General features: G+C 40.0%; 1 protein-coding gene across 1 annotated transcript; it reads right to left on the bottom strand.

The window, feature by feature from the left end:
- Nucleotides 1–11,513: 11,513 nt before the first annotated feature.
- On the bottom strand, nt 11,514–14,144 carry LOC147623772 (pentatricopeptide repeat-containing protein At2g39620-like). The gene has a single exon (XM_086820799.1). The coding sequence runs from the start codon at nt 14,142–14,144 to the stop codon at nt 11,514–11,516; it is 2,631 nt and encodes an 876-aa protein (XP_086676925.1).
- Nucleotides 14,145–23,337: the final 9,193 nt, after the last annotated feature.

Genomic DNA, 23,337 nt, shown 5'->3' with positions numbered 1-23,337 from the left:
CATGTGCTAGAAGCATTGAGCACCAATGGGATTTTAAAACGTGAGTGCATTGTACGACCATTTAAAAGTAACAATGCAGCTATTCCAAATGATGCACATGCCAATGCAACTTGATTCTCTCCACGTAATCAAGATAGCAAGGCATTATAAAGATAGATTTTGCCTGATCCACCTGGTCCATCAAGGAAAAAAACACCACCCTGGTTCAAAGAAATAGCCTCAAGGATAGTACCAAATGCTCTTGATTGACAACTATTTAGACTCCTTTCCATGGAAACGAAAAAATCAGCCTATTGAATAGAATTAAACATTATCTCTTCCATCAGCAAACCATTGTTGACACTGGTGGCAACACTTGATCTATTAGGAACATGCAACCCTTCAAAATCATGCAGCTGCTTTCCATACTGTTGTAAGAGGTCTTGCATTTGCAACACAGCTTGATTCTTTGCTATAGAATGAAAAACACCAACATCTGCACACCCTCTCTGCTGCAAGGAGGAATGGAAAAAATCATCTGAAAGCTCGGTGGAGAATTTATTCCAAAGGTGTCCAGGGCATATAGGCTCACAAAAAACCATTATAATGACAAATAATTGATGCAGCTGGAATCTTGTTTTCTGAAATACAACTTCTTGGAGACACATATACCACTCCTTATTGATCTCTAACATTCCTATGGCTTCACATGTAGCCTTAAAATAGGGATACAAATGTCCATTCGTTATTCGTAAATCCTCAAAAGATTTATAGCCTTTGCACACTGTAAGTAACATGCGTAAGTAATATTGTTCATATTGCTCACCTGCACTCGGACTAACATTATACATACGTCTGATCATATTTTCCCTTTTCCTTTTAGTCCATGATCGAAGAGCTGAATTCCACACCCACCTACAAGGAAAATCAACATATAGTAAACTACTTGCATCTGTATACAATTGATTAGCTCTAAACCATTCGGTCAAAGATGTTCTTTGGTTTCTGTCACAACTAATCACATCACACAAATCATCCTGATCATTGAATATCACATTATTGTGCATCGGGAGATGGACATGCAACCTTTGTATATCAAGCTTTTCATCATGCAAATCATATTGCTATACGCGCCAACATGCCTCTGATGCAAACACATACCATGCATCTAGATATTGACTAACCTCATCAATAACCGTGTGTGTGTCTTGCAACTCTATAGTAGCTCTATCATGTCCTTTGTATACATACTTACAGAAATACTTTATGGCTGTAATGGTAGATCATACTTCTATATTAATATGGGCTTTGTACCTCATAGTAAATGGAAAAGGGTTATATGGAACAACCATCGACTATCCACCCTATGATCCTTTACCTATATGAAACTACTAACGTCTCTCCGCATGTAAGTTGGATATCCATTGCCATCAATGCTAGTAGTCTCGAAAAAATTTCGAGGGTACCGATGTTTGCACCTCCCATACAAGGAGAGTGCATATTCAGTTCCCCACATGGTCCATAGACATTACAATGACTAATTATGTTGTGAAACTCAGGAGACATTACCTTATCAAGAAGTTCAACACATACCAATATATTATAGTGAGCAATCTCAACCGGTTTACAACCACTTTGTAAGATTCCTCCCCAGCCCTCAAGATGTCCAGTATCTTCCCCTGTAATCAATTCCCTCTTCAGGATAATAAAAGATCTTGTTTCTACCTATTTTGGCTTAGAGAGAGAAAATATTCTAGAGAGAGGTTATTCAGTTTTTAGATATTTTTGGATGGAAAAAATCTCTTCTTATTAAAATAAATTCCCCCGAAACAGAAGTTCAAAAAGAATTTTAGAAGGTGCATTAGAAATAAATTATAATCTGTCGGCCTTAGCCTAAGGGTCCAGATTTTTTGAAAAATATTTTTGGATGGAAAAATATCTCTTCTTATTAAAATAAATTTCCCCAAAACAGAAGTTCAAAAAGAATTTTAGAAGGTGCATTAGAAATAAATTATAATATGTTCAAAAGGCCTTAGCCTAAGGGTCCATATTTTTTGAAAATTTTAGATTAAGGTTCTTATAGACCAATAAGATTAATCCAAATGTAGGGAGGAGATAAATTAAAAAATAAAAGAAAAACCCCCCAAAAATGAGTTAATGTTCACATAAGATGAAGAGTGGACTAAGGACCAAGGAAAATAGTTAAAAAACTGATTTTTGACACCTCAGGATAGGGATTCCCCCTCATGAAGTAGGTGCCTTTTTCTCATCATTTCTTTTCAATTTTAAATCATTAAAATTAGATATTTCATCTCTTCTCTCTCCTAATTCAAAACTAGATCCAAAAAGTGAACTAAACTGACCCGAAAATGGTCAAAAATTGACCAAACTGATCTGGAAAATTCTAGAATCATTTTGCTTGGTTAGAGGCTCATTTTTTCCTATAAATAGAAGCCTCCCCCTTTGTAGAAGCTTAATAGTGTTTTATGCACTGTTACTCTACTCCTCCCCCCAGAGCCAAAAACATTGAATTCTTTGATAATTCACTTGTTTTTGACTAATTCCTCTACAAAGAATTGGTGGCCACTCTTGATCCAAGCAAGAGTAGAACCCTCAATCCCTCAAGCCAAAGGAAAGATCACAAAACTCCATGTAAGTTAGAAATTCTACTTTTTTTTAATTCGATTCTATGGTTTTCTGATTTCTTGTTTTTTTTAAATGTGAAATTGGATGTTGTGCCTTGATGGAAAGGCTTCCCCCTTCTCTTCATTAAGAATTTCATCCTTTCTTTATCCTAAAAGGAGAAAAAAATAAAATAAGTTAAACTTTTCCTATTGATTACTCTTTAAAAGTGAAAATTGATTAGATTAGAGTGTTTTAATTCATCTTGGGGTAAATTCTAAGTAGATTTAGAATGTAAAAATTGAGAAATGGTCAGCCATACAAAGGAGGTTATGGCAAAATTTTCTTAAATTTTGTGGAAATAAGTTTGATCTTTATGTTATTCAAAAAGAGTAATCCCCTCCGTAAAAGTGTTATTTTCATTCTATGCATAGAAAGATACATATTGGAAATATTTTTATTATAAAAGCGTTATTTTCATTAGAATTAATTTCTATGCATAGAGAGATGCATATTGGAAATATTTTTATTATAAAAGCGTTATTTTCATTAGAATTAATTTCTATGCATAGAGAGATGCATATTGGAAATATTTTTATTATAAAAGCGTTATTTTCATTAGAATTAATTTCTATGCATAGAGAGATGCATATTGGAAATATTTTTATTATAAAAGCGTTATTTTCATTAGAATTAATTTCTATGCATAGAAAGATGCATATTGGAAATATTTTTTTATAAAAGTCTTTCCTTGAAACTGACGAAGGAGTTTGGTCTTAGTTATAGCCTGATTTAGAATTTGAGTCTGGTAAGGTTCTTCCTGAACTATCTTTCTCAAAAGGGGGTGATATTTCAATTACTATTTTTATACTTCAACACATATCCCTTGAATTAACCGTATCTATAAGACCTTCGTATACTTCAGCACACAATGCTTTATGAGATTATTGCGTATCCATACTAATCTAGATTCTTCCATACTACTACTATATGCATCAACAATGTACTGTTGCAAAAGTCAACCACCGTGCACAGAAGGCAGGCATTTGTATCTTCCCTTATCTGTAGTCTATATGTATAATATTGGCGTTGAGTTATGGTCTTTGTCTCCTCATTTGAACCTTGTCTATTCCTACCATTGAATGGAATTACAACATGCCAAACCATCCTCTCCTGGAGGAAATAGAAGAACATATAATAGAGGCATATACAAATGGTGCAGGTTAGATATTTGTTTTATAGCACCTATGTGCGATAGTATTTGAATATCTCTATGCCCCACATGTAAATCATCTCCTTGACCCGACATGATAGCTGCTACCTCACTTCCCATAGGAACCAAGTATTGCCTTGAAGTTGATTGCGCTTCAGTGGTGATGACCATTCTCAAATCTGCATGTAGACTTGCATGTAACATTTTTCTCATTGTACGAAGTGCACAAGCATACGGATTATATCCATGCATCAAGTACATTATGATTGCAACCTCTCAAGTACATTATGATTTAAAAAAGTCATCCCATGAATTCTATTCTCTAATTCATGCTCGGTATCATACACATATAGTTGGGCAAATCGAGGAGCCCCATCTCGTGTTTCATCAGGTATTATAGAACCAACACGATGATAGGTAGTACCATGGATTCGAAAATTTGAACACTCCTCCCCCCTAGTGAACTGATTATCCAAGTGAGCACCTAGTGAAACGAATGCCAATGCATTATTGTAAGAGTGTATATTCTTTTTGAACTCCTTACTTGCATTATCATTACCAAGTAGCAACTCAGCCAATGTAGGAGGTGGATTTTCCAACGATAGTAAAGAGTCATTCAGTGTTAGCCCACATATTGTCTTAGCTTTCTTGATGCCTCACATTTCCAAATTAGTGCATTACAAAAATGGCACTTATAAGTAAGGGCTCCTAATAATGAGTGAAGAGTGCAATCTCCGGAGTACACCACCATAGTAGCTGGGTGCTTAATATTCCAAGGAAATGAAAACACACGCCTTATAGAGTGACATTCGGATTTAATATCTTTCACATCGCCAACGACACAACAAATAGAATTAAAATTATCATCCATAGGCAGCTCATTTAAATCAAATTAAAATTATCATCCATAGGCAGCTCATTTAAATCAAATGAAAATTAGCATCCATAGGCAGCTCATTTAAATCAAATGAAAAAGAGCCTCGATCCATATCTCTCTGTGACTGTGCATTTCGATGTTCATTGATAGGTTCTTGAAGTACCGTAGCATTGGCAATTGCTTTGTTTCTTTTTGTAAGTAAGTGGATTCCACCATGGATTCCTCTATGTTCCTCCTCAATTTCAGCCCTTTCACATGTTCCAATTTCATTTTCATTAAAGTAATCCATTAAATTAGCAAATTTTGTTTTCGAATGCAAGCCCTTGTCCTTGAACAATTACGGCGAGACACACGTATTGCATCCAAAACTCGAAGCCGACAAACTTAGTTCAAACTGAAGTACAGCTCCTAACCATCCAAAACTCGAAGCCGACAAACTTAGTTCAAACTGAAGTACAGCTCCTAACCATCTTCAATCTTCTTCGAAACACAAAATAACGAATACTAACTTCATTTTTTAACATTCTTAACAGCAACATAATATTCTACTTCAATAGCCATTATCACACATATGACCTTGCTCCAGATAGACTCAGCTCAATAACAATGTAATTCTTATAGAAGTTTTTAATACATACGTGAGTATAACATATATTAACCATCTCCTACATAGATAAATGAGTATAACATATACAATCCACCTCTTACAGAGATAAAGGGTAATAACATATACAATGAGAGAGATAGATAGATAGTGAGAGAGAAAGAGAGAGGAAATAGAAGTTGAGACACAATAAAAAAGAGGCGCGTGCGCGCGCGCGCACACACACACACACACTTTTCTTATTCAAATAACTAGATTATTTATCTCTCTTACAAACACACACAACCACACACATGGCAAGATAATGCATAATACATGAAAGGGCCTGCTAAGATTGAGACGGAGGGCAGGTGTGCTACATGCCTGCAAAAGCCAGACGGAGGGCGGGGGAGTAATGGACCATAATTACCTAACGGAGGGTGGTGGCCTGCACAGCAGAGAGTCTCACGGAGGGCGGGTGGAGGAGTGATGGAGTGTGATAATTGATGGAGGGCGATGGCCTGCATGCACGTGACAGAGGGTGGCAACGGGAATGAAGGTGCAAGAATTATCGTAGGCCCCCCATGCATAGCCTATATATTACGCCATGTGGCATCATGTAGGGTGCAAGCCCTGTAATATATAGAAAGATGCTCTAGTCTCCTCACAATGGCAGGTAGAATGACTCGCAATAGCAGAGGCCCCACAAGAGAGAATTCGCCATCATGCACAAAACGTCCTCGTCAAGTGCAGAATGGGCTGCCCGAGAGATAATGCAGTCTAGGCACGTGTTCGTCAAGGGAGTATGTAGCAGGGAGCTATAGACCATGTAGGTTGTGTGTAAGGGAGTCGTGTAGAGAGAGACAGAGGGGCTGCAAGAAAGTCTTATATAGATGTTTGGATCTTTCTTTACATGTAGAGAGAACCTCTCCAATGCCAAGGCTTGCACCAATGGTGCAAGAGTGAATCCCATAAACAAATAAAAAAGCAGCTAAAGAAAAACTCCCCTAATGTTGTATAGGGAATAGACGAACTCACATTTTGCAAGTTGCAACCGCATAGAGTAGGAAAAGAAAGGAAGAGATTGGATGAAATTAGCCTCTTAAACCCTCCAGCATGCAATGAGTCTCCTTATAGAGGAGTAAACCTAAATTTTTCAAGAAGAATACAAGGACCCTTCACTCATCTCTAGTTGGCGTTGGCAATGGGAATGATTAAGCTTAGTGGGTACTTAACATTGTTTTCTACTACATTCAGCTCCTATTGAGGATCTTAATCAATCATGGTAGTAAAGCTCATCGATGGGGTAAGGCGACCTTGCAATATACCATCCCTTCTTTCCTGACTAACCTCCTTTTGAAGCACGATCCAATTTATGTCCCATATCTCTCTATATTGAGCTTTTGCTTTAATCTTGAGCTCCATTTGTGCTTTAACTTGGTTCTTCCCATTTTTAGACTCATTTGAGATGTCACATCAGAATTCATTTACTAAAAAGTTATTTTTTATGCAAGACAAAGACTTATATTAAGAAAAAAAGTAGTACATGAATGCAGGGTCAACCTCACAATGCCACAAAACAACTTAAATATTATATGAATTTGGGCTCAAGCCCACCAAGTGAAAAAATGAACCCTTACACAATCCAATCAAGCTCTGTATAAAAAATCTATAAAAAATATTTGAGGCAGTTAACCAAGAACCTATCAACAAGGAGACCAACAAATGGTCACAAAAACACACTATGGTTCCATGCTTTCACAAAACAATCTGGACTTTTGGTGTCATTGTACCCCAATCCTAAGCCTATTAAAACCCTATAAGGTCACATTGCTCAGCATGAGAAGATCTATTAGTTCCTGTTATTAGTTGCTACAAAACAAAAATAATCAATACATGTATCTTCAGAGGGACCCAATGTGGTGTGCTATATGTCACCAAAATTGTATAGGCATTAAATGTCCTTAACTAATAGAGAGGGTGACATTGTCAAGGAAATACCAATCATTCAAATGTGGATCTTAGTGAAATACTTAGGACAAACTAAAAATTGGTGAAGCATAAGAAAGCCATGCTCACTTAGATGAGTAGAGTACACTTACAAACCAAGATCACTAAGCAATAAGAGAAGCTTACAAAAGTAAGGTAGATGTAGAAAATTGTATCAATATATGTAAGATAGAGTCATAAGAGAAATAATGCACATCATGTATCAGCATGGGCCAAGGAGTGAATGAGAGAAAGCGAGTCTCTTCTTGTGAATGGTTCACTAATTGGCTATGTGCTCACTACTCATTGTTCGCAACTCTCTTATAGTATTTATCCCATATAAAAGGGATTTGAATATCCATGTCCATGTGATCTTTTAGTTTCCATAACCGCTTCTTGTCCTACATCTCCACTCTCATGTACCTCCCACATTTAACTCCCACAAATGTGTAGCTCCTAATCACTTCTTGACATTCAAGTATTATTGGATCTTTCCTAATCAATGGAGGGACGTCCATCATGCTGTGCTTGAATAACTCTTAAAAAATCCTACAAGTAAACCTATTCAAGAAAGCAAACCATATTGTTATCTCTATCCATCTTGTTGTGCTCGACTAACTCTCAACAAAGCCTACAAGTAAACCTATTCAAGCAAGCAAACCATATAGCATGCAAGAATCCAATAAAACACTTGATAATTCCCACAAACAAAACTATTCAAGCAAACAAACCATCTAGCATAATCCAATAAAACACTTGATAATTCCCACAAACAAAACTATTCAAGCAAACAAACCATCTAGCATAATCCAATAGAACACTACCAAGCAAGAGTAGAGAAGAGGGAGAGCTCAGAGGTATTCTACAAGGAAATTGAATGTGCATTATACAAATAACTACCTTTCACATTAGGCCATATATTACTAAAAAATAGTCCATTGGCACTAGTTCTTGTCCTATGCAACTATGTATGGGAAGGAGTTCTAGGAATGGGTGCTAGAGGTGTTAGTGTACTAGGGATTGAGAACTAGGAATTTAGGAAGTGGTGGAGATTGGACACTCATCTAGATCAAGAAGCTCAAAAGATAAGTTCTTTGTAACAATATTGGGTGGTAAAGCACCCAGCTAGTATCCATAGTATGGTCTAGACCACTTCTAGACATTTGATGAGCTCAAGATTACTTTAAGTAGGTAGTAGATGTTTGAGAAAAATTGAAGGCCACCCTAGCCAAGATTATTGGAGAACATGTAGGAAAGAATGGATTTAGATTGAGATTGGAAGTCTGGTGCACAAAGTGTAAGAACCAAGGTCACACTACTAAGGAGGCAGGTCCCTTCTACTTTAGCTATATGATGCCATCTACAACAAAACCAATCATACTATTGATAAATGCTACTACAACACAAGGAATAAGAATCCTAGAATAGCAAAGATGCATCAATGTTAGCTAATGGCTATTGTCATCAATTAGATAGCCACACTATACCTTGAAATAATTGTCCATATGGAAGAGGAGTTGGTGGAATGTTTGGTCAAAGAGGAGCAAGAATGACCTACTACTAGCAGCACACCTAGTCACATGGACAACAAACTTTTTGATCAAAGAGGAGCAAGAATGACCTACTACTACTGCAACACACCTCGTCACACATGGACAACAAACTTTCGGGCTTCAAAAAGACACCAACAGTAAGAGTTGCAAAAAACATGAGAGCAAAGAGATACAGTTTCAAGAGGGACCAATCCAATGGTGAAAGAGCATGACACACCGAAGAGATTGCAAGAAAATCCCTCAAGAGTGTTAGTAGCAACAAACAAGGTCACCAAGGACCAGTAAGGAATTGGCATATAAAAGACCTGATCTCAAAGACCAATTGAAGTGAGAATAATGGGGTGGTACATCAAAGGGTCTATGAACAAGTCACTAAGATTATAAAGAATGCACCAAGAAATTAAAGGTAGAGCTCTCCTACCTAATCGTGCCACTTTTGTGAAGACACATGGGAAAAAAAGAAAAATACAACGGCACTATGGTAGACTCTGCTCCAGTCGAACCCTATAGTCACATTAGCCTATGTGCTTCATGTGTTCATTTGGGGATGTTCTCTTGCCATGTTCTTTCAAAGTCAAAGTGGTAGATCTTTATAAAGTTTCGGTGTTGAAGAAGAAGTTAAAGTTCGAGATGGTGTGAAAGTGAAGTGTGTGTGAAGAGTTGGTGTTTGTGAGAAGTGGGAGTGTTTGAGAGTGTGTTTCGTCATCGACATGAGGTGCTTATTCCAAGGCAAAGTGTTCTTTCCAATGCTCACGAGGACGTTCGCAACTAAGTGGAGGAGGAATGACAACCCCTTTTTGTGTGCATTATTTGGCACACATTATTGGTTTACGTCGACAAATGTTTAGCATTTTGGCTATCAAATTATTTTATTTTATTTGCTTTCAATGTAAAATACATTGTAAATTGGCATGGCAAAATTAGTGGGTTTGCAAGTCATATAGCCATTGCGTGTATCTCATCAAAAATTGGAAAGGGTTAGAAGATTTTCACTCCTTTCTTTGATGTGAAGAAATGAACCTTATTCTAAGGTTTAAGAATACCATGTAAAGAAATAGAAAAAGCTAAAAGTGGAGTCGTCGTGTGATTTGGAAGGTTGGGGGAGGTTACAACTCCCTCTTTCTTTTATCAACCCATCTCAACGTTTCTTTCTCTCTCTCTTGGGTTCTTGTAAATAAGCTGTTTATCTCTTGTGCATTTTCTTATTCTTATGGAGGAAGAGACTGACGGTGATGATGATTTTGATTGTTTCTCTTGATTGTTGTTGAGAGTGTGTGGGTTCTGTTTTCTTGGTTGAGAGAGCATTCTTGATGATTTTTGAGGCAATGGGCAACCTCAATGCATATATATTGCTTTCCAATCATCTAAATAACTCCAGCTATTAACTACTCATGGACAGATTCACACTAGCTGGAGGCACATGCACTTTTAGCTGCTGTAGTGGTGTACTGACAGGTTCAAAATTCCTTTCAACAGAGAGCTGGTCTTTGCCTTTTTTGGAGCAACTAGGCAAGAGAAGGGGCTGATGTGGTGGTTCTGCTGACCTGTGGGCTTGCAAAAGTTGTAGAGTTAATTGGGATCCCTAATACATACTACTAATCTCAATAACTATCTTTTGATCTGAGTGTGTCTGGCTTGAGATGTGGGATCATGCCCTGCACAAATGATTAAGGCTGTTAGGTGGAGGTTGGGACAAGTAGAGGCTGTCCAACAGAGTGAAGATGGGGTTGGACAAAGGAGTGGTGGGCTTCTGGTGGCACTTACCACACAAAGATCTCTGGGTTCCTCTTGTCAAGGAGAAAAGAGTTGCCTCTCCTCTCCATATGGTGTCAGTTCTCATTTGGGTTTAAAGTATTGTTAGGAAAGGCAATAAGTGGTGTGTGTGTCGGGTTACTCTCTCCAGCTAGGGATGTCAGCCTAAGCTTTTCTTTACCTTCTGTACCCTTTTTTTCATATATGCATAAATATAAACACATTATCTCAAAAAAAAAAACCCCTTTCAAGAATATTGTCGTGCTTTTACTACATAGTAACTATTGCCAAAAGAAGCAACTGATACTTGTAAATGGAAGAGCTCTGGACTTCCCAATAGACCCACAAATACGTGTCCTCCAAGGTTCAGTCTCTGCAAATTCAGTTTCTCATTCTCCTTCAAAAGGCCTGAATATGCATGGGTGCCCTTTTTAAAGTGTCTTGATTGGCTCTTAAACATTTCCATACGTCTTGGAAGAGTTGGGCATAGCCTTCAACCTCCATTTTGGTATTAAGCATGTCCAATTTAGGCATGTGCACTTGACATGCCTCCGCATGATCATCAGGAACAATCATGGGTATCTCTCCACTGTTTTAAATGGATCAACCTTTCATAAACCCAGGATCCTGAGCTATAGTCCAGTGGTCATTTGCTGAGTGGGGCATGAGATGTTTCCATCTTAAAAAGCACAAGGTCAAATGACTGCACTATCAGTGGATTGACGTGGCCGCAGTTACTGGACTGACACTATTAAGTGGATGCATAGTCATTGTAACCTTTCTAAGTATTTTCTCATCTCCTGTAACAGAGAGGAGTTTGGCACACCCTTTGTCTTGCACTAAACATGCTTGCTTTAGAGATGCTTTAGCTTCGCTGGAACATGAATGCTCACGTTTGTCAAACTCAGTCTAGTTCTTTCCATTCATTTCCAAGCTCATAACCCACTAGTCTCCTTCATCAAATCCTTCCATGTCTAGGCATCCTGCATAGATGTTCGACATCAAGATAAATGCTGAAGTGTCCTCTTCCATTGAGCTTACAGCACATTCAAATGCCTCTCTACTGAGCTCAAGATTGCCCCCCTTACGGCACGCATCTAGTAGAGTACTCCATGTCACAAAGTTCGGCTGAAAAGGCACCTTCTCCACTATTGCTGCCGCCTCATCAAGTTGTCCTGCACGGCCAAATAGGTCAACCAAGCAATTATAGTGCCCAATAGTGAGGGTAATGCTATATTCTTTGTGCATAGCCTCGAAATACTTCTGGCCTTCATCTAGTAGACCTGCATGGCTACATACAGAGAGAACACTAAGAAATGTGATATCGTCTGGCTGTATGCTATCTTCTCTCATACTTTGAACCAAATGGAAAATAAGTTCACTCTCTTCTTGCCTGGCATAACCTGCAATCAGTGCATTCCAAGCCACCGCATCCACTACTGGTACTGTATTGAAAACCTTCTGTGCATCAATCATACTACCACATTTCCCATACATATCGATAAGAGCATTAGCAAGATTCAGTTTAGTGGCCTTCAGTCCACTAATCTCAGAGTTTGTTCCAGATTCGGCATTCACACTTACCAAATTGCTGCAAACAAGCTCAAAACCAGCTCTTGTGATAGCAGCATGTATCTCTCGTCCCCTTTCTACAGCTCCTATGCTGCCACAACCTTTCAAGCTGCCAACCAAGGTGACAGCATCTGGATATACACCTTCCAACTGCATTTGTTCCAAACAGTTCAGTACTTCTTCACCAAGTCCATATTCGGCATACCCGGAAATAAGTGCAGTCCAGGAGACTACATTTTGAACAGGCAGCTGGTCGAACACGTCCTGTGCTTCTACATGCCAGCCACATTTGGCATACAGATCCACCAAAGTGTTGCCAACAAACAACTCTCTTTCAAGTTCCTCCTTGATGATCTCTGCATGTAATTCTTGGCCTCTGTCTATAGCTCCCAGGGTGCCACAAGATTTCAAGGTGCAAATAAATGTGGCAGCGTTCGGAAGTATGCCCATTAATTGCATCTCTTTCAAACAGTTTAGCACCTCTTCACCAAGCCCATGCTCGACATACCCTGCAATGAGTGTGTTCCAAGAAACTACGTCTTGACTTGACAGCTGGTTGAACACTGCAACTGCTTCCCCAAGTGAGCAACACTTGGCATACATATCCACCACACTATTGCTGATAAACACATCTCTTTCAAACCCCCTTTTGGCAATGTCGTTATGTATCTCTCGGCCCTTGCCTAGGGCTCTTACACTGCCACAGGCTTTCAAAATGCAAAGAAATATAGTAGCATTTGGACACACTCCCTCAGTTTGCATCTGTTTTAAACAACTTAGGGCTTCGTCGACAAGACCACGCTCCCCATATCCTGTGAATAGCGCATTCCACGAGACGACATCTTGAACTGGCAGCTGATCAAACACTTCTTTTGCATCAGCAAATGAGCCACATTTGACATACATATCCATCAATGTGTTGCCAACAAAAAGATCTCCTTCAAAGCCCTCCTTGACAGCTTCAGCATGTATTTCTCGACCCCTCTCGATGGCACCCGTGCTGCCGCAGGCCTTTAAGCTGCAAAGAAATGTGATAGCATCTAGAGACACATCCTCCTTTTGCATCCGTTCGAAGCACTTCAACACCTCCTCACAAAGCCCATGTTCAGCATACCCTGCGATGAGTGCATTCCACGAAACTACATCTCGAACACGCAGCTCATCAAAAACTTCCTGTGCTTCTACAACCAAGCCACATTTAGCATATATATCAACTAAGGAGTTGCTGACAAAAGGCACCTCTTCAAATCCTTTCTTGACAATCTCCGCATGTATTTCTTGGCCCTTGTCTATGGTTTCTATGCTGCCACATGCTTTCAGGCTGCAAAGGAATGTAACAGCATCTTGAATGATACCCTCTCGTTTCATTGTATCAAAACAATTCAACGCCTCCTCACAAAGCCCATGTTCAGCGTATGCTGCAATGAGTGTGTTCCACGAGACAACGTCTTGAACCAGTAGTGTGTCAAATACTTCCTGTGCTTCTACAAGAGAGCCACATTTTGCATACATGTCCACTAGGCTGTTGCCAACAAAGAGATCACTCTCAAACTCCTCTTTGGCAACATCAGCATGCACTTCGTGGCCCCGATCCAAGCATTTCTGCCGGGCCGAAGCTTTCAGGAGAGCCACAAATGTGAAGTTGCTGGGATGTACACAATCATCTTGCATTTTGTGGTACAGTTTGAAAGCACGGTGCAAGTCCCCACGATGACTATACCCTTGAATAAGGGAGGTCCAAGAGTGCTCATTTCGCTGGGCCAACCTGTCAAAAACCTGCTGTGCATCCAACACGCTTCCACACTCCACGAACATGGGCACGAGGTGGTTCCCGAGCACTCGATGGGTTTCAAACCCATTGTCGCGTATGTACTTATGTATGCACTTGGCATGTGCTAGGTTTTTGTGTTGTCTGCACTTCTGCAAGATGGAGAGGAGACTGTCCACTGAAGGCCGTTCAGCTTTGCATTCCAATGAAGCAAGAGTCTCCTCTATGCTCACCATCTCATACAACTTGCTCTCTTCTGCTAGATGTAAGTCAGGGTGGGATCCAGCCCGTCCACACCTTGCAGTGGGCCCCAAAGCACCAACAAGGTCTCCATCACGCCCGTCTGGAATCCGGCAGGCTCCACATCTCCGAAGAGATTCCCACATCTGACAAGCTCATCCATGCCCGCCTGATATTTGGCAGTGGGCGCCATGGCCCCGAGGGGATCACAATATCTAACGAAACCGGGAAGGGGTGTCTGAGATCACTCTCAGGTGCATCATTAGCAATGTAGACAAGTGACATGCCATGGTCGTACATCAGCAAATCTATCAGATAAGAGTTGCCGCACGCATTGAAGTCTGAACACAATGGTCGTACACCAATTCGACCCATGGATGATGATGAACACTTGGCGGGCCTTACGCTGAGGATGGGACATTGGACGGGGAAGATCCAACGTCCTTCAGCATGGGCAGTGGGATCAGTGATCAAGATGCGCCTGCCTCATATTGCCAGAATAGATTCTCAAGCCCCTCTCTCTCTCTTGTGGCGTAGAAATGGCAAGTGATAGACCCACTGGGTTCAAGTCTCTCTAGATCAATAAGTCGACGTTAAGCAGTCTCGTCTCGTCTCGTCTCTCATGACAGAGTTCAAGTCCCACTTTATGCACTTCTATGGATCATCTCTAGATCAATAAGTTGACGTTAAGCAGTCTCGTCTCGTCTCTCATGACAGAGTTCAAGTCCCACTTTATGCACTTCTATGGATCATACATGGCTTCTTCCTTTGTCAAGGACATTCAGAGCCTCCTTCACAAGATTGGGCTTTCAATGGAGACATTTACCAAGCGATAGTTGCCCAACCCATCATGTGTCAAGCACGAGAGTTTAATTTATTTTTCTTTTTGGTCTTGGCTTATGCAAGACATAGTGAGGAATGAAGGGAAATTGTTCGGTCAAAGTTATTAGGGTCAATCATTAAGCAATCCAAGGGTGGAGATTTACTTTCGTTTAAAAAAAATGGATTTGGTGTTTAAAAATGTTTTGATTGGTATTTATTTTTTGTGTAAGTATAGTTATTGTTTACAAGAAAAAGTCAATCATCAAGAAGTCCAAGGGTGGAGATTTGTTTTTGCAATTTCATTTTTTTTAAATTTAGACTTGGTGTAAATGTATTTATTGTTTACATAAGATGGTTGTAGTTTATGCAAGTATAGTTATTATTTATAATAAAAACACTACATAGTGTCAAGACACCCATTTGCAAAAGATATTTGCAACTTGTTTTTTTTCATTTGCAAAAGATACTGGGAGAGACTCAAACCAATGTCAACCTTGCCGAGCTCTAACCACCCAGTCCGATTTCTATATTTAATAGCATTTATGTTGAATGTTTATACTAAAGTCGACAAAGAGTAGTATGCCATAGTGCAAAAGTCAAAGAGTGGTTACTTAAAAAGGAATAGATTCTATTGCCCTTGATGGAAACTCTTAATAAAAAGGAGAACAAGATAAGTGGCATCTACCTAGTCATATTCTCCACTCGACATGCATGCTAGCCCACACCATTTCCCCACCCACCGCAATATCAAAGAAAAACCTCCACATGTACATCCCCCCCCTTCCTCCTTTGGGAACAATCTCTCTCTCTCTCTCTCTCTCTCTCTCTCTCTCTCTCTCTCTCTACATGTGTGCACGGGCATGCATGTGCATGTGTGCATCCACCTTCACGTTCACATGTAGAGGTGGCATCACTCATGAGTATGTTCTTGGAAGCCTAAGAACAACATCTTGCCCTAGTGGGGCCAATGACCAAACACAACCTAGAAAGTGCACACAACTACATGTGTTGTGGGAGGGGTTTGAATCGTGAATGAGCAGGGCCACAGTCCACCTCACCACTCTTCCTACCCGAAAGATTGAGCTAGGTGGGTGAAGCTATGGGGGGGGGTGTCACCACAAGACCATTTGTGTCCTTTCACCTTCCACATGGGAGTGAAGCTATGAGGGCACCTCAAGACTATTTATGTCCTTTCACCTTCCACATGGGAGGAATAAAGTTATCACCTCCTTCATATATAAGCCATTCCCCTCCATTCATGTGAGTTTTGCACCTTTCAAAACCCGTTCTAACTAAGCATGGAGAGAAGCCACTCGGGATCAAACAAACTGAGCTTTGATACGATTTTACAAGCCAAAGAATGCCATCATGTGTATCGGGGTTAAGGAACAACACTATCCAAGAGGCACGTGCACACGATGCTTGAGTTGCAAGATGGGCTAACATGAACAAGTAAGGCCTTACCCCCACTTTCCTTAACTAGTCCTCCCTATCAAAAGGACCTAGCTTAAGGAGAGTCAGGATATGAGCACCAGAATCCTTTCACCTTCCACATGGGGGGCATATGTGGGATAAAAACCTAGTACCCCCTTAATACACAAGCCATCTCCCTCTATTCATTCAAGATTTGCACCTTCAAACATGGGCATAGGCATAGATACAAGTGTAAGCTATACTTATAGAGCTAATCAAACAAAGGCAACGGAGTAGAAATTGTGGATGACACCCAAAAGGCTATAACAAGCTAGCTTTTTTATTAAGGTTAGATTGAACCTACCTTAGGCGAGCACCTAGTGTCATAATAAGGGTGCTTTTATTGGTGGGGCTCTACACCAATAATATAAGTGAGTGAAGTGCTCAAAGTTTATGGTCTTCAATTGGAGTGATTCCAAGGAGATTAGAATCTTGGTATGTCCAACAACTATATGTTGGGCTCTGATAGTATGGGGCATTGGGGTTTTTGTGTAGCACTATGATCAATCAATTGATTATTGACTCTAACCTCAAGCTTCAGGGTGCTTCACACTAATCCATGGTTGGCGATAGTGAGCTAGCCCCAACAACCCTCATTGAGTCATGCACTCCAAAGTGTTGTAGCATTAAGTCGCACCTCCAGATTGTTCTAGCATTCCTTGTATATGCAAGCGAGACTCATGGACTCAAGGGCTTATTTCAAGTGATAAAAGACCAACTACATCGCCTTTCTTTTTTTCCTCCCACAGTTCATGAAGATGGGGCTCTGATTTCTAATTATTTGAAATTTTTAGTACTTTTTGCAATGATTTTCCTTCTTTCTTCATGGAATATGAAGAGGGAATGAAGAGAGAAAGAAAGAAACAAGGGCTAGGTTTCTAAGCAAAAATTGTTTGCCAATAGGTAGAAGCAATATTCATGCAATATAGGCTATTACCTAGATTCCCTTAATTCAATGGCTGCATTCTTTATTGACATGATCCATTCACACAAGCTCTTCATCAAGACATGATTCATTAATGCTTCATTAGCATTGGTCTACGGTGTAAAGTTGATACCTTGTGGACATGATAGAGAAGCATAGAGCCTTGTACATTTGTATTTTAATACAAATTAGTCCATGGTGTTATTTTGGACCACATGGATTCATCCCCAAGTAGAACCAAACCTTGCTCACTGGCTAAAGAAGCAGATAATGCTCATTTATAACCTCCACTCTATTGTAGAAAGAAAGAGGAGAGTAATTTTATATTGGATCGAGAAAGAAAAAGAAAAGTGAGCACCCACTTTGAGGATTGCTAATAAAAAATATAGAAGAGCATAGAGGTCTTATTCTTTGCAAAAAGGGCAGAGAGAGAGAGAGAGAGAGAGAGAGAGAGAGAGAGAGAGAGAGAGAGAGAGAGAGTGGAGAGAATTTGCGATAGCGGCCACGCGTAGATTTTCAGTCTGCTGTTTGCCCTAATTTCTTTATGGGTGGGCCTGAGGCAGCAGGGCCTGAGGCAGTTCCATCAGTTGTGCTTGGGTTACCCCCTTATGAAGCCACTCGTGCATACAGATTTTCCATTCGGGCGACCTCTCTGCTTGCCTTGATTTATGGGGATCTTCTCCTCTTTGTTTGTAGGGCTAAAACGTAACTCTTCTCCTTCTTCTGGGGAAAACATTAATTTTCGATATTGAGCAGTGGAAATGAGTCAGTAACCATAGATATGGATTTTGTAGAGGCACATGTTTCAACAGAAGATGCATAGAAGTTTGAGGTGGAGGGCCAGAAACAGAGTCTGAAGATCAGGCTAAAAGATAGAGATTGATTAGCGGTGAATATGGAGAGGAGGAGACAAGTTGGATGCTTCAGGATACCTTGCTTCTTGATGCACCTCAAGAAGAAAACTTTTGAGTTGCACAAGCTAATCAGATTTTGTAGCCATATGTGATGGAAAATCATGTTAGGGCTACCAAGGTTCCAATAGAGGAAGTGGTAGATATCCGAGTGGAAACATGGTGGTTTGTGGCCCAAGTGGAATCCTTTCATAACAAGGCTGCAGTTTTCTTTTTTACTGGACAAATTCCATTCATCAACATGATTACAAATTGGTTACATGATTTATTAGATGGTAATTTTGTGGAGAATATCGTTGATAGTCCCAAAGGATTCTATGAGGTCCTATTCTCATCCAAATAAGTTTGAGATTTGGTTATGCAAAAAGTCCCATTATTTCTAGATGGACAGTTGGTGCATGTTATACCCTGGTGCCCTATGGCAGAGTATAGAGATATGTTGTGCACCAAAAGTATGCCCTATTTAGGTAGAGGTTGTAGACTTTCCATCAACTATGTGGGAATTGTTACTGTTGGCCATGCGTACTATTGGGGAGGTGTTGGTGTAGCCCAGAATGTTATCCAAGAATAAAAATAGAGTGTGCATGCTGTGGGATACTGGGAAGCCTCGACCTTGACAATTGCAGTTATGCCTGGATGGATTTGACCCTTCATATTTTGAATTAAAGTTGGAATTGTTTACAGGCCATTGCTTCCATTATGGGGAGATGGGTCACTTGATTTCAGAGTGTCCAGAGGAGGTGAATGCTCAGCCACAACCGAATGTGTCTCAGAGTATGACTCATTGCGATACATTAGCTCTTGTTTTGCCATCTGGTTTGAATATAGAGAAGGGAAAACAATTAGCAAAACAAGGTGAGCAAGTGGTAGATAAAGATAAACAAGTTGTGGAGATAAAGGTAAAAAAGACCTTGGTTTTAGATGGTGATCATGGTGCCTCTTCATCATTTCGTCCTGATGCTACAAGATGGACTCAAGAGAAAGATAACCAAGGTAGGGTATCACACTCTCGCTATAATCTGAGACCTTGAGTTACGAAAGGAAATCAGGTAAATTTTCCTCTTCTATTTGATAAAAAAGGGGCTATGGTCTCAGCCTGGGACAAGAAGTATCCAGATGTCGAGTGGAGACAAGATACATCACCAAGTGATTGCCCGTACTTTAGGTGAGAAGGAATGGGTGGATGTTTTGCTACAAAGAGTATGGGAACAAATGGGCATTGAGGATCCTGTGCAATATTTTAAGGAAAGAGAGGCCGATGGTTGTACCTCTCATTGATTAGCTTTCTGTTTTGATGGATTATGAAGATTTCTCTTTGGAATGTAAAAGGTGTGTGTTCAGCGTCCAAGAATTATCGCATGTGGAGTATTGTGTTTCAAGATGGGATATGTTTTGTGTTGTGGAGCATAAAACAACATTCTATGGTTGGACAAGTATATGATTACAAGGAATTTTATGTGTTTTATAGTGGGCACCCCACTATAAAATCAAGGGTCATGATTACAGTGGAATCTCAGTTTAAGCCATCATTGGTTATGTAAGATGTCCGGGGGCGGTTCGTTGTTGTGGAAGTGGAGTTTATGGATGAAACATTATGGCTTATGGGGTTGTATGCACCTAATGGTGTTGCACAGCATCATCAGTTATGCGATGATTTATTGTGTTTGTGCAACGCTAAGCTTGGCTTTGTGTTCGGCGATTTTAATGTATGTGAATTGTCGAAGCATGCTTCTACACCTCACTCTATTATGGATGGGCCGGAGAGGCTCAATGTGTTTGCTATGGTAAGTTTTGAAACAAGATATGTGGTCATGGCTACACCCGCATGAGAGAGGATTTACATATGCCTCTTAGCAATATGTGGGTATAAGAGCTCGTCTAGACCGAATGTATATTTGCCAAGCATGATTTGTTTTTGCTAGAGATATTGTCTAGACAGATGGAATATAATCATATTTTGTCATATCATTTCCCTTTAGTATTGGAGATGCATAACCATTCTGTGGATGCTTATAGGCCATTATTGGGAAAGGTTCCTCTTAAGGCTAAACAAAATTTCTTGGAGCATACTATTTTCCATCAGTTTATGTTGCAGATGTTCCAAACTTTCGAGGCCATGTAATCTCTGTTGAGGTGTCAACTTGGGAGTGTTGTATGTTCAATATTCAAAAGCTTACTCACTAGTATGGAATTCATAATGCATCATATTTTAGGGACAAGTTGTGAAACCTAGAATCATTATTAGCTGATTTGAACCAAATGGTTCAAGAGGACGGTTCTTGCCGCCCTGACATTGAGATAGCTATTGATTGGTTGTCCTATTAGGTTGTAGCATTGCATGAGAATTAATATGTGGGATATAAGCTTATAGCTCGAATGGATGCCCTGCTGGATTCTAATTGTCAGTCACATACGTTCTTTGCTCGTTTCTAGCAAAAGCATGCACGTGAGAATATTGTCAAGACACAAGATAGGCAAGGAGTATTGATTACTAATCTTGCTTTGTGTTCTAGATGTGTGTATGTACTTTTATCACCATTTTTTGGGTCCATAGGAGGTCATATCTCTTGAAGTCATTGTAGCTAGAGAGTCTTTGTTTCACTTGGTTCGTCACTAGGTATTAGATGTTTTTGTAAATGAATTTGAAAGATATATTTCTGAGGATGAGGTGGAAGCTGTGCTGAAGCATTTTCCTAAAGGGAAAAGTCCAGGATGGGATGGGCTTCCCAATGAGATTTTCACGAAGTATGTTGATGAGTTGAAGGCCCCTCTCGCTTCTATTTTTTAAGAGGTGTGTAATACATGTATCATGCCTCTGCAAGTTGGAAGATTGGGCTTGTACGTTTATTGCCTAAAGTTCCATCCCCAGTTAATCTACATCAATGGAGACCAATCACATTGATGGGGGCCATGTATAAGATATTTGCAAAGGTCTTGGCCAATAGGTTGCAGTGTCTTCTTCCTACTTTAATTCATCCAAGGCAATATGGATTTATTAAAGGTAGGAATATTTTGCATAATATACTGAATGTACAAATTGGAATTGATTATGCAAGGGCTTTGAGGCAAGAGGTGGTTATGATTCAACTAGATATTGAAAAGGCTTATGATCACGTTAGTTTGTCTTTTCTTTCACAGCTTATGCAGTCTATGGGATTTGGCCCTCGCATGTCTTCTTTGATTTATACTATTAGCCAACTAGGTTTATGATTAATGGTGGGGTGACTGTGCCCATTCATTTGATGAGATCAGTCGGGTAGGGATGCCCACTTAGCCCTCTTTTGTTTGCAATTGTTACACATCCAATCTTATCTCGATTGGATAAGCTAGTGGAGGACGGTGAAGTTGTAGGGCTTACACTTCCAAGCGGAGAGTAGATGGCCGGCCACGCATTGATAGATGATTCTTTCATGTTCCTTAAGGCTCAAAGAGAGAATGTTCAGACGGCTATGTCTATTTAGAATTCTTTTGGTCTTGCTTTAGGGTTATGCATTAATATGTAGAAATTTGCTCTAATAAGCTGTGCCAAGAGCAATTTTCTTGGTTTGGGATGGAATGGGCAGGTCATACAAAGGGGATGCATCACACGCCACTTGGGTTATCCAATTGGAGTTGATGTTGATTAACAAGCTTTGTTGCCATGGATTTTGCAAGGATAAATGATAAGTTTGTGTATTGGAAATCTTAACATTCGCCAATGCATGTTCGACTCAAAGTGGCACAATCCATTATGATTAGCATGATATCTTTTTTCTTGCATTCATTGCCATGGCCGGGCAAAGCTTTGCATCAGATACAAAAGCCAATTCAATTTATGCTATGGAAAAGAGCAGGAAATAAGCCAAGGCAGACGTGGATTTCTTGGGAAAATGTTACTACTCTGAAGAGGAGTGGAGGGGCAGCCCTATTAGATATCAGATTACATATGGTCACTAGGAGATGGCCTTTATTGCAAGATATGTGTGTATCTCAAAAGCCATGGGTGGTAATGCCTACGACCCTCATAGAGGAGGTCGCATCGAGTGATGGCTTTACCTCTCCTTTCTCATTTAATAATCTCATGGAAGAAGGTGTTGGCACACACTAAATGGAAGCCTTCATATCAGCAATTGCAGTTGAATTCTGTGTGGCAGGTGAGGTGTTGGCTACTTCACGACTTTTAGAGTGGCCTGACAAACTTATTGAGTGGCCAAAATTAAATAGAATATCTTGATTGGGACTATTTAGAATTCTAAATGCTTTGTTGCCACGTAGAGGCCGCTTATTGTCTTTTCAGAAAATCCATCATATTTTCGGGTTCCACGTGGATATGTACAGTTATGGGAGAAGATGAGGGCAACACTTACATCGTTTGGTGATATTCCTTGATTGGAGAATCAGCAACCTTAGTTAGATTGGGCATTTAGAAAGCCTCAAGACATTGTCCAGCATACAACAAATCCAGTGTACCATATGATGGTACAAGATAAGTGCTTGATCATTGAGAAGGCTAATAGGGTATGGAACATTAGGAAGAGTAGGGCCTAGTGGAAGGAAGTAATCTTACAGGGTGGTCTAAGATTCCATATCAAGGGAAGGTGTTCCTATGGCGCATGCTAATTGGAGGCCTACCATCAGGGGACCAGTTTTGCGAAAGTGGCGGATTGCTTCTAGTAATTGTGTGTTTTATACTATATGTTTGGAAACATGCCCGCATCTTTTTGTTTCATGTTCGGTGGCACAGAAGGTGTGGGATTTCCTTTCTTGCATATGGACTCCGTTGATAGATAGGCCCATAAAGGTTAAAGACTGGATTTTTGGCAAGATTCTGAATGGACCAGATAACCCAGAACATTCAGTTTTCTTTCATTTTTTCAGGTGGACAGGTTTGTGGCATATCTGGTTAACTAGGAATGCCTTCATATTTGATGCAAAAGTTGGTATTACAACTCACATAGGTCGTATAAAAGTGCTACTATTGCGGCAAGTCTCTTCCTTGCGAGGTCAGCTCATTTGGTGGAGAATGACACGACCATATATTGGATGAGGGTACTCCAAGCTACACCTGTGGTTCGGAGT

Source organism: Cibotium barometz, chromosome 26 (genome assembly GCF_041138505.1).
Source record: "Cibotium barometz isolate CiBa-2024 chromosome 26, ASM4113850v1, whole genome shotgun sequence".
NCBI classification, from domain to species: domain Eukaryota; kingdom Viridiplantae; phylum Streptophyta; class Polypodiopsida; order Cyatheales; family Cibotiaceae; genus Cibotium; species Cibotium barometz.
The sequence above is the reverse complement of the archived record's forward strand: the minus strand, read 5'-3'. Positions and strand labels throughout refer to the sequence as shown.

Excerpts from the sequence above, each read along its gene's own strand:
- LOC147623772 (XM_086820799.1), bottom strand. The coding sequence starts at position 14,144 with ATGGTGAGCATAGAGGAGACTCTTGCTTCATTGGAATGCAAAGCTGAA.